The 12,074-nt window shown below is 41.3% G+C and overlaps 1 protein-coding gene across 1 annotated transcript in view; it reads left to right on the forward strand.

Moving 5' to 3' along the window:
* Positions 1–11,414, forward strand: part of ADCYAP1R1 (ADCYAP receptor type I) — a 126,479-nt gene extending 115,065 nt beyond the window's left edge. Inside the window, exons 14-17 of the mRNA XM_054171340.1 lie at positions 3,015–3,098; positions 7,249–7,378; positions 7,597–7,638; positions 11,135–11,414. Of these exons, the coding sequence (XP_054027315.1) occupies positions 3,015–3,098; positions 7,249–7,378; positions 7,597–7,638; positions 11,135–11,323 (445 nt within the window). The 3' untranslated portion in view covers positions 11,324–11,414. The remainder of the gene's footprint in view (positions 1–3,014; positions 3,099–7,248; positions 7,379–7,596; positions 7,639–11,134) is intronic.
* Positions 11,415–12,074: the final 660 nt, after the last annotated feature.

Consider the following 12,074-nt stretch of genomic DNA (forward strand, 5'->3'; position numbering starts at 1 on the left):
AGGGAAGGAAGGGAAGGAAGGGAAGGAAGGGAAGGAAGGGAAGGAAGGGAAGGAAGGGAAGGAAGGGAAGGAAGGGAAGGAAGGGAAGGAAGGGAAGGAAGGGAAGGAAGGGAAGGAAGGGAAGGAAGGGAAGAAAGGGAAGGAAGGGAAGGAAGGGAAGGAAGGGAAGGAAGGGAAGAAAACAAAACTTCCTTCAATTCTGTACTCTAAATATCTTGGGTTATTTAGCCTTGTATAACATTAGAGAGATGCTTCAATGTAAATTAAATTAGAAGGCAGGAAAAAAAAATGCTTACAGCACTAAAATATGAGTGTTTTCCTAAGAAGTGCTAAAGTTTTCTATCACATGTTAGTAAAGTTTCTATCCATGTGTAAATTTGCCCTTACTGGGTGGGAAGCAGCAGTTAATTCTTAGATGGTATTTTGCAAATAAAGTCTGTCCTTTATGATAATTCTAGCAAATATCAAATCCTGTCATATTAGTATACTCACTAGAAATCCTGCAATAGGAATTAATCCCTGCTAAATAAACCAGGGCATAAGCAATAAAGGAAACATGGAGAGGTATTTTTTTTATTATAATGTTGTGGTTTTTTTTTTCCCAGCCAGGGCTGGGACCCTGTGAGGACAGGCTGAAAGAATTAGGGTTGCTCGGCCTGGAGAAGAGAAGGCTCCAAGGAGATCTTATGTTGACCATTCAGTATTTAAAGAGGTCCTATGAGAAAGATTTAGAAAATGATTTTAGCAGGGTCTGTTTTGACAGGAAAAAGAGTGATAGTTTTAAACAAAACCCAAACCAAACCAAACCAAAAGCACCCAGATTTAGACTAGATATAAGGAAGAAATTGTTTACCATGAGGTTGGTGAAACACTGGCTCAGGGTGCCTGGAAATGTGGTAGGTGCCCCATCCCTGGAAACATTCCAAGTCAGGCTGGACTGGGCTCTGAGCAAACTGATCTAGTTGAAGATAGAATCATAGAAACAACGAGGCTGAAAAAGACCTCCGAGATCATCAAGTCCAGAGATGTCTCTGCTCACTGCAGGGGAGCTGGACGAGATGCCCTTCAGCAGTCCCTTCCAACCTAAACAATTCTATGATCGCCATGGCAACACTAAGCATGTCACTGAAGAATAGAACATCACAACTAAGGACTTTCGAAGTGATTATTGATTTTTTTTTTAGGTATTTCATTTTCTGGTTGTGTAGCTTAAGATGCCTTCATAGGCATCCGTGTTCAACACATGCTCTGCAGCCCTCTTGTGGTAAAACCTGGTCAAATAAAACGTGTCTCGAATCAGATGGTCAGAAAAATGAGTGAGGCACTCAAAATCCATCATCACTTATGAAAGCCTCAGTCATAATAATAATAATAATAAATATCTCTAAAACTTCCCTCCTCCTTTTTTATCAGTCTTAGCCAAAAAACCCCACAGAGGCAGTGCAAAACCTTATCAGAGAACCGATACAATAAAAGGAACAGTCACTGGTATTTACTTCCTCAACATCATCCAAGAAGCGAGATTTGGTTTGCAAGTTGAAATGAGATTACTATTTCTGCTTGCTGTGTGTGTGCACTACACAATACTGCATTCTTTCCACTTCTTATGCTGTAATCTCCAATAACAATGCAGCTGTCAGGTTCTGGTTACTCAAAATGAAACAGAAGTCTAGCAAATGGGATGGGCTTAAAGGACTTAACAGTAGGGAGAAACTTGATCTGTTTTCAGTTTATTCTGTTCTACTGTTCAGCTTATAAACTGCCTCTTGCATCTATGGTTAGGTGAACACAAATCTCAGACTGCATATTAGCAGAGCCATAGAAACAGAGTGATTTGTTGGAATAGAGTTTTGCCTGGTAGGCTTTGCTTTAAAAAAAATCATTGTATTATCTTTTGTAGAAGCTTTAGTTAGCATAGTCAGTGGTGTGTGGTGTGCTGTTTATCTCCTCCTGAAACAGACACATGAAATGGGTCAGATACTCTGGGATCAGGAAGGTTTTGTTTATCTTTCAATACTTCTTCTCTCTCAAGATTTTCAAGGGACCATGGATGTCCTGTTAGATAGCTATACTGTAGATAGCTGTCCTTCCCTGAAGGGGATCCCACCAAAATAACCACACATCACACACAAACTAAAAAATATCCCCTTCAAAGTCAAGCAGAAATTACTATATTCGATACTCATGTTGTCCAGCCCATTGTAGTGGCTCAGTATCTCTTACAGGATCTCTCAAAGTACATTCCCATGTTGTTTCTGAGTACCCTTCTTGTGAGCCAATTTAAATTAACCTCTCCCTGGCTAATTACAAATGTAAATATCCCATTCTCCATAGCAGCTCTTTCTAGCATACAACATTTAGAGGTCACGGTCTCAGTCCCTGATATATATGTTTGGTGCTTTTATGACCACACCTGTCGTGTGTGACAACAATTAAACAGTACCTCTGGAGTTTCCATACTGAACTCCCCTCCTCATGCATGAAGGAACCTGAGTGAAAAAGAGAGTAAAATGCTTTGGTGTCCTTAGTAGTTCTCTTCACTAAAAGGAAGGGATGCACATTACCCTGGGTGGGTACACATGAAAACGAGGAGCATAAAATACAACTTCATCTTAGATTAATCTCCATCCTCCAAGTTTCTGTTCCTACCTAATTGTTCTCTGCAAGCGTGCAGTCAACTTTCATTTAATCTCCTGTTCTGTTACCCTCTGTACAATACCAGACTGCAAAGGTCATGTGTATTTCGGATGCGTAACGCTGCCTGCCTGCCACCAGACTGTTCCATCCTGGGTTTGTCTGTAAACCAACACATCACAATTGCCAGTGGCAGCCAGCTCACTTCAATTCTTTTTGTTGACTTTTCCGCTTCAGCCAGGCAGCTGGCTTGTGCTGCGATTTCAGTCTGTCGTGCCTGCTTTCCATCTCTGTGATGTGTCTCATGAAATGTGTTGAAAGTGACCTACCTTGGCCTGTACACAATATGCTGAAAAAATTGCTAATCTTGTCATATTTAGCAGCTGCGTTCAGAAATGCTACTGTAAGCCTAAGAGGGCTAACCAGCACTCTTGCAAGATGTCAGAACTATCAACCATTACCCTGTAAGTGTACGCAACCCCCGTGGCATTACTGTGTTTGTATGACGCATGTTGCAAGTAAATGAATGGATATTAGCAGAGGGGGCAGTAACCAGAGAGCAGCTTTTCCTTTGGTTCTTGTTGCATGTAGAATTATTATTTTTAATCTTGTTTTAATTGTTGTTCTGTGCTTTTGCTGATGCACCACAATCGAGGACCTTAAGGCTGTTTTGGTTTGGGTTTTTTGCTTGGTTGTCCTTTTTTAACGTAAATTTTGTAATGATGGCTGATGCTATTTATGGTTTTGGGGAGTGTCTGTATGGAAACTATTAATAGCTGCTCTTTATTATACAGAAAAGTGGTGAGTGCTGGTCATATTGAGGGTAAATGTTTCACCTGAAGGTTTGCTAGAACAGCAGGGGCAGAGCAAGGTTGAGTGATGTGACTCTCAGCTGGTGTAAAACATCTTACGTGCATTGAACTAAGTGAAGTTGTATGTACCCAGGGGTGAGAAAAAGATAAGGTTAACCTACTATCAGAATAACATGTGTCTAGTAGAAGTCATTGCCAAAGATTTGCCTATGGAGAGTGTGGCATGCAGGAAAGTGAATAAATGCCATTTAGTCTAGCAAGATGAATTAATCACTTTCTCATAGTGTGCCTCACTCTCTATTACTTGCAGAAGCAGCCTGCAGGGGATGTTTAGATGTGATACACCTTTCAGAAATCATACAATATGTTTCCAGATGAACTTCCCCCTGAGTTTCACAGTAGACTCATGAGTGCTGATCACTCTCAGAGATGCCCTGCCACGCAGGTCCAGCAGTCCAGCTTTCTCCTGATTTACTAATACTTATTAGCTATCTTCAACACCATTAAGGAAAACAAAAAATAGAAGGAAAAAAAAAAATAAAGAGTTGTTGTGTGACTTCTAGCTGCATATTTTGTTATATTTGCTACCCAGAAAGAAAGCATTTAAAGCATCATTTATTTCTTTTCTTCATCTGATGTACAGTTGCTTCATTTGCGTAGCTCACACATTAATTTGTCTCCTAGAAACCTGTTTTAACAAGCAGAGTAGGAGCACACTGGACCATTTGGTAGAAATCAATGGAAATTCTACTTGGCAAGGCAAAGTGATATGTGTTTTCATGTCCCATTTATGCCCAGTTATCTCCTATGTAATATCCACAGGCACTTCAGCAGTCTCCTGAGTAAGTGTGAATGTGCAGTGGGAAAACAACGATATGGTTCCTTCAGCAATTGGTCAAAGTCAGACAACCCTCCTACTTTCTGATCCTTTTACTGCAAAGATACCTCTCCACAACTGAAAAGAAGAGTGAGGAAAGATAGAGGACACCATGATTTGTGTCTTTTTTGTGCTAACACTTTATGGAAAGGCCATATTCATAGTCATGCCCTTGGAGATAATCTTTTGTTTGAACTAATTTTGAGGAAAATAACACCTGAAAAGTTGAATGTTAGCCTCCATAAGAACTTATGCTTACAACTTGCCTTCATTTTTTGCAAGTAACCCTAAGAAATTCCTCCACCTGTTGAAATGTCATCAAGGCTTTTGCTAGACTTTTTGGAGAAATGTCTCTTCTAAACAGCCAGTTTATCCCAAGTGAGCAATTTAGGCTGGAGGTGAGGAGAAAGTTCTTCCCAGAGAGAGCTGTTAGCCATTGGAATGTGCTGCCCAGGGAGGTGGTGGAGTCACCGTCCCTGGAGGTGTTCAAGAGGGGATTGGACGTGGCACTTGGTGCCATGGTTTAGTAGTCATGAGGTCTTGGGTGACAGGTTGGACTTGATAATCTTTGAGGCCTTTTCCAACCTTATTGATTCTATGACTATTGTCTGTCCTCAAAACTTTTGGATTTGTCCCCTAAGTGTCTTGCTTGTCTGAAGGAGTGTGGGAAGAAAAGAGGATGAGTATCTCTGGCTGTTACACTTCTGAGAATTTTGCTGCACCCTTTAACACCTTCATTTCACCATTACACATCAACTTCCATGTCTCACAGGTACTGCTTTAAGTCTTCTTCCTTCCTGCTGTTCTTGAAAAATACAATTCATCATCATCCACACAGTCATTATTACCTCTCAAGTTTTTTCTAACCATGAAAGCCTTCTTTTCCTCTTTCTAGATCTTAGCAATCTATAAACTTCACAGTGTGTTATTTCTCACATTTCATGTATTTTCATCCTGACTTTTATGACAAAATTGAAGGCAGCATCTCAGATAGTGTGATGGCAATATATTTCGCTAGCCTACTAACTGTGTGATTAATCAGATATAATTAATACCTGCAAGCAAACAATGGAAAAGGTCTTCCTCTGCATCTTTCCCCAAATTAGCCTCCTATGACTCCATTGAGATAGAGCATGCTAATAGATAATTCTTTGCAGGCTTTTTAATCAAAATAACATTTATCCTGCTCTTGCTGCCATTAATTTTGAATATAAAGGGTAACAGATTTTGAGAGACAACACTTCTTTGTCAAATTTACTGCCTTAATTTGATGGGGTTTTTTATTCCATGACTATTTTAAGACACTTATGCTCTTTACATTCTTTTTTGGTCTAGGGAAATATTATTATTCTGTGATCTCTTTTTTTATGTTTCTGTTCCTTTGCTTTAACCTGATGAGATGTCCATAGAGAAAGGAGTAGAAGAGGCCTTGAAAGGTCTTTTAGACTATTACACAGGATCACTTCTGTAGAGCTTGGGGTTTTTTGTTTGTTCATTTTTCACTTGAGATCACCAAATTTGGATGCTGTGCATGCTTTTCATCAACTTGTTCCAAGGTTGTTCCTCTCTTGTTAAAAAGCTCTGAGTTAATGTCTGACTTGATAATCCCCAAGAACCGATTTGTGGATCTTTCATTAAGGTTTGACGTGCATCAGACTTGTGAATCATGTAATTAGTAGAGTTTCAAGTCAAGGCATATAAAGATTTATCACCATCAGTGCACAAAGTCTGGTTGAGGGTCATAAACTGATGTCCCATTTCCAGTTTAGTATTGGATGTAGCAGCATGTGTTCAGAGTTCTTGGTGATGTATGAATTAAGTCTTCACTTTCAGTAAGACAAACACAGTATTTCTGGGATGTTGCCAAGCATGTACCTAGCAAAATGAAACATGTCTGTAATACACCATATAAATATAACTAGAGGGAGCATTTGAATTTCAAAGAGCAGGCAGCTCTTCTGAAAATCTTCATGGCTATTTAGCTTCCTTTTTACTCCATCTATCTCCTTAACTTGCTTTTAGGAAAATAAATCATGATTTCTCCCCTTTGATAGTGTCCTGAAGATTACTTTAGGCCACTTTGTTTAGAATACAGCATTTGCCTTGTTTTCAGATCAACATTTGTTTTTTCTTGGGGCTTTCTCACTTCTCAGTCAGCAGCTGATGCTGACATGCATAAATCTAGGCTGAACCCTCACTTTTGGAGAATTTCATCCATGCTCACTTAAATGTTTGCAGATAACACAAATTTGTTTCCAGGCCTTTTATTTTATACCTACAGAGTCTGATTTCCCTCTAAAACCTCTTTATTCAGGTGCAATGGAAACTAGTTATGCAATAAAATTCCACTTAGTTTTCCAACAGTAAAAAAAGGAGAGGCCAAAAGTCAAGACCTTAAGAAGGAGTCATAAGAACCCACAGGTGTTAATTAGTTTTGCCCATTTATTTTTGGGTGTTTTTAATTGCTGTTTTGGAATGCTGGTTTTACTATGGAGAAATAAATTCACACACACACACAGAGGATTTCAGATACTCCACTGGGATTAAGCAGATGGGTGAGAGGGTTTCTCATTGTGTCACGGTAGCAGTCTGAATCCCTTAGCAAGGCTACCCTCCTCACGTCTGGCATGGTAGAAAAGAATCCCTGCTTATAATAATGCAAATTAAAATACCAGTACAGAGTATTAAGCATTACTAATGTGCTATTGCTGTAGCAATGTGAAGAAGTGGGAGCAAACCACAGCCTGTGTGAAATCACTGTTTGGGAACAAATGGGAATGTTGCATCCTTGTTTGTGCAATTATACAGTGTGTAAATTTCCCCCCAAGGCAGGCAACAAAATATTTTCTGTGTTTTCTTCTTTAATTAAGGGACAAGTTGTTTATTACAAGGCTGCATTAAAGTTCTTTCACTCTGTTGTAACAGGAGGCTGGCTCGCTCTACGCTGCTGCTTATCCCCCTGTTTGGAATTCACTACACGGTGTTTGCTTTTTCCCCTGAAAATGTCAGTAAGCGGGAGAGACTAGTGTTTGAATTGGGACTGGGATCTTTCCAGGTGATTATACACTGAATTGTGCTTCTGTTCAAACCAAAACTCCATTCATTGTAACTACTTTGTATGCACAGTTCGCAGGCGGTGTGGTTATTTGGTTTTGCCTATGTTTGCTGTACTAAGATTGTTGGGGGTGTTTGAACTCCAGCTATTTTCTGGCCTTTGCTTAAAGATTTGAATTACTTTTTTGTTTTTTTTTCTTTTTTTCTCCCTTTACCTAGGGATTTGTTGTTGCTGTTCTCTATTGTTTCTTGAATGGGGAGGTAAGACCTTCGATATTTAACCTCTCCTATGCATCATCCCCATCCCATTTCCTTGTGGGAGTAAGTGCTGTTCTAAACTTTCACTGTAACTCATCACCTACCATATTCCCTAACACCTTAGGCTGAATCTCACAGTGTCTCAGTGAAAGAAAGAGGGTGTGTGATGTCTTTATTAAACCAAAACATTGGCCTTACCAGAGATGACAGGTCAGATTCATGCTCCCTAACTGAGGCAGGGACTGTACTGATTTCTGGTTATGTCTTCCCAGGTGCATGACTTTGACCTTGCCTTCAAAACAGCTTCACATAGCTCTTGCCAACTCACTCTTCTAGCTTGTTCAGCTCTCTTCTGTAAGGTGGCTTTCCTTTCTGACATGTCCATCTCACACCCAGACTGGTGTCATCAGCCAGCTTGGTGAGGGTGTTTTCAGTCTCATCATCCAGGTCATTTATGGAGATGCTGACTGGTGTGGGGTTCAGTGTTGACTTCTGGAGGACTTCATTAGGAACAGGCTGCTAGAGTAAAAATCATTGTTCACAGCCTCTGAGTGTAGCCTATTTGACAGTTTCCTACCTATCTTGAAGTCTGTACAACCAATATCTCTTGTCAGCTTTCCTAGGAGAAAGCTGTGTGTCAAACATCCACTACTCTTTTGTATCAACAGAAGATGTTATTTCTTTGTGGAAGCTGAAGGGTTAGTGATATGGTTTGCCTTGGGTAAATTCTTGCTGGCTTTTCCCAATCACCTGCTTCATTGTGTTTGTGATAATTCCTAGGAAGTCTCATTCCATTACTTTTGGAGAGACTGAAATGAAACTAACAGGTCTGTAGTTTTACAGATCCTCTTTAGATCCACAGAACCATATAATTTAGTTCCTTAGCACCACATCAATACATTTTAAATTTCTTTAAGAATGGTGACTCTATCACTGTCCTGGGCAACCTGTTCCAGGGCTTGACAATCCTTCAGTAAGGAGGCTCAGCCAGCACCCGTGGATGATATTAGAGGAGTCATCAATCATAGCCCTAACAGCCGGGGGGCCACCAGGCCCCCCGGCCTTTGTTGTCACCACCACCATCACCCAGTGTGCACCAGGGGCACTCACCAGAGATGAGAGGAGGATCCTCAGCCCAGATGGGCTCAGCTTAGGGCTTCTGCCTTTCCTGGGCAGCATTAAATAGGGGAGTGGGTGGGGAGGGCCAAGTGGCCACACTGGGGGTGGGAGGAGACTCCAATAGAGCCCAGGTGTTCTGGATTTGAGGGGAAAAAGGGGGGAAATGGGACAGATGAGGGATGTTTAGGGTAATGATAGGACTGGGGGGGAATAGGAAAAAAAGCTAGAAATGGGTAGATTCAGATTGGATGTTAGGAAGAAATTCTTCCCTGTGAGTGTGGTGAGACACTGACACAGGTTGCCCAGGGAGGTGGTGGAAGCCTCATCCCTGGAGGTTTTTAAGACCAGGCTGGATGTGTCTGTGAGCAACCTGATGTAGTGTGAGGAGTCCCTGCCCATGGCAAGGGGGTTGGAACCGGATGATCCTTGAGGTCTTTTCCAACCCTAACAATTCTGTGATTCTTTCAGGTGAACAGCAATGAGCTGTTCCTAGTTGTCATGTCCAGCAATACACTCCAGGAAACTGATGAAGAACTTGAGTATCACTGTGTTGTTTTCCCAATAAGTGTCTGAGTAATTTAAGTCTCCCATGAATACTGGGTTCTATTGGCCTGAGACTTCCTTAACCACCTGAAGTAAGGTTTTGTCAGCCTTGACATCCTGACTGTGAGGTTGGTTGCAAATATCTAACAAAAGATCCCTGTTGGTGACAATTCTTCTAATCCTGATCCAAAGATATTCAGCAGAACTTTTGTGGTCTCCATAACTCATCTCCATACACTGGAAATTCTGGTTTACATAAAATGAAACTTTTCAGCTTCTTCTTCCCTTTCCATCCTCCCAAAAGAGCCATCCATTGTGGTCTTTCAGTCATGTGAGTTTTACCACCAAGTTTCTGTGTTTTCTCCAAAATCACAGCTTTCTAACTGGAGCTTCAGCTTCTCCTATGTGCTGTCCAGAGTTCAGGTAAACTTGAGGTGACTGGACATAGGATTCTTGCCTTTGTAGAGGGCTACATAAGCATTCCTCACAATTCTGACAGGAGAATTCATTCAGCCTGCTCCTTATGAATATTCAAACATCACAGCTTTGGATACTGCGTCCCCAGTTCATTAGTATGTAGAACAATTCACTGTTCCAGCCAATCTGCTAGTGAAGATTCTCCTGCCTCTCCTAGGTAGGTGTATTCTATCTCTTCCCAATAGGCTATAATCATTGATTTTCAAGACCCACCTGGATGAGTTCCAGTGAGATCTAGAATAGGTGCTCCTGCTCTGGCAGGGAGGTTGGACTGGATGATCTCCCGAGGTCCCTTCCAGCCCCTAACATTCTGTGATTCTGTGATTTTGTGATTGAGGAATGTCCTGTGTAGAAGAGAGCCTCGCAGTGACAGCAGCTATGAAGCCAGGTACAGATCCACACAATGTATGGACTATTTCCTGCACTTCTGTCCAAAAGTGGCAAGGCAGAAGATCTCTTGGGCACCTGTGTTTTCATTTATGTCTCTGAATTCCTGCCTGATTTTGACCAGGCTTTTCTTTACTATTTCATTGGGACCCACATGGAAACAAAGTGGAGAATCACAGCCTGTGTTTTCTGCTAATTGATGAATCTTTCTGAGACATCCTAGGTCTTTGCTCCTGGCAATCAGTGAAGTTCACTTGATTGCATATCAAGCATGCTGGGTGCCTGAGAGTCTCTCACAGAATCATCCACTCTTAGCACTCCCTGCTTCCTTTTTGCAGCATCACCAGGAAACCAGAGATGAATGAAAAGTAGGAAAATTATAGAATTTTTTGCTTCTGACCATGGATAATTTAGTTTTAGTGATCTACTGTAGGGAAAAAGCTCTCAAGGAAAATGAGATGTGTATCAACTAAGGACTGTCAGCTGTTTAGACATGATCTGAAAGCAAGAGGCAAAGTTTTCTCTAGGTATGAATCCATTCATGGCAGGTGGGGAACAAGCTGCCTGTGCAGACAGATTGTTCCATTACTGTCAAGTACCTTTTGGTTGATGATTCTTTGACTTCTTGTTATGAATTTGATACTGGATGTTGATGAAACCAAAGCATTCTTTCTGAGAAGCTAGCTCAAGAGCCACGTTGGAGTTAGTGTTGGACAGGTCTTCTATCCACCTCTGGGCTGATTCTTAATTATCTGTCCTCAGAGACACAGAACCCAGGCTGTTGTCTCTTTCAGACATGGAGATGTCCCTTTGGATTCTGCTGAAGTGAAGAATCTAATAATAGTCCTCAAAAAGAGAATATTTATCAAATTCTGGCATTACTTTATTTTTTTTTCTAATCTTGATAATTTGTCAGCATGTCCTCGAGCGGCTAAGTACATAAAAAATGACCTTTTGAAGTTTCTCCCTAAAGGTGCAATCAGAAATAAAGAGAAAATGGAGGAGCTGGAAAGTCAACCGGTATTTTGCTGTGGATTTCAAACATCGTCATCCTTCTCTAGCGAGCAGCGGAGTGAACGGGGGGACACAACTCTCCATTCTGAGCAAGAGCAGCTCTCAGATTCGGATGTCCAGCATAAATGCGGAGAACTTGGCAACATGAGCAGCTAAGGGAACCCAAGCAACCCACGAGCAAACCAAAAAATCCTCCCTTCAAAAAGAAACAAAAAAGAAATCATAGTTCTGGTGGAGGTGGAGGTTTTCCCCTTCCTCTCCCTCTCCTCTCCCTCTCTTCTCCCTCTCCTCTCCCTCTCCTCTCCCTCTCCTCTCCCTCTTCTCCCCTTCTCCTCCCCCTCTCCTCCCCCTCTCCTCTCCTCCTCCTTGATGTTTGTAGAGATGAAAAAGGAAAGGAAATGTGTATATATTTATCTTTTTAACAATCACTGTAAATACTCAACTGTACTCAAGGCCATTAATGGAAAAGTGTCTAAAAGATAAAGCCAGACCAAGCTCACCCACTCACTGATTTACATTTCAGAGCCTCTGCAAGTAATCCGTTGTCAGTCAAAAGTAACAAGTGATTGCTGTGCAGTTGTGATCCTCAGTTGCCAAACTGTGAATGGATGTGACATCATGATTTTTCAAACTGGTTTCCATTTTGGTTTGGATTTACCTTTTTTCTTCCCCTTTCCTTGTCAAGCATATGTTAGCCTGTCCCTGTCTGCTGGCATGTGAATTTCTGCAGTGTTTCTCTTTTGAGTCTTAGGATGGAGCTAACATGCTTGGATTAATCAAACCAGCCAGTGCAGGAAGAACTCCAGAAAATCAAGTCTATGGCTGGCTTTAGTAAGAAGTTCCCAGTGGGCTTGAAGTGCTGTGCCAACGTGAAGCTGCATCATTCAGTATGGGGACTC

This window comes from Dryobates pubescens, chromosome 21 (genome assembly GCF_014839835.1).
Source record: "Dryobates pubescens isolate bDryPub1 chromosome 21, bDryPub1.pri, whole genome shotgun sequence".
In the NCBI taxonomy this organism is placed as follows: Eukaryota; Metazoa; Chordata; class Aves; order Piciformes; family Picidae; genus Dryobates; species Dryobates pubescens.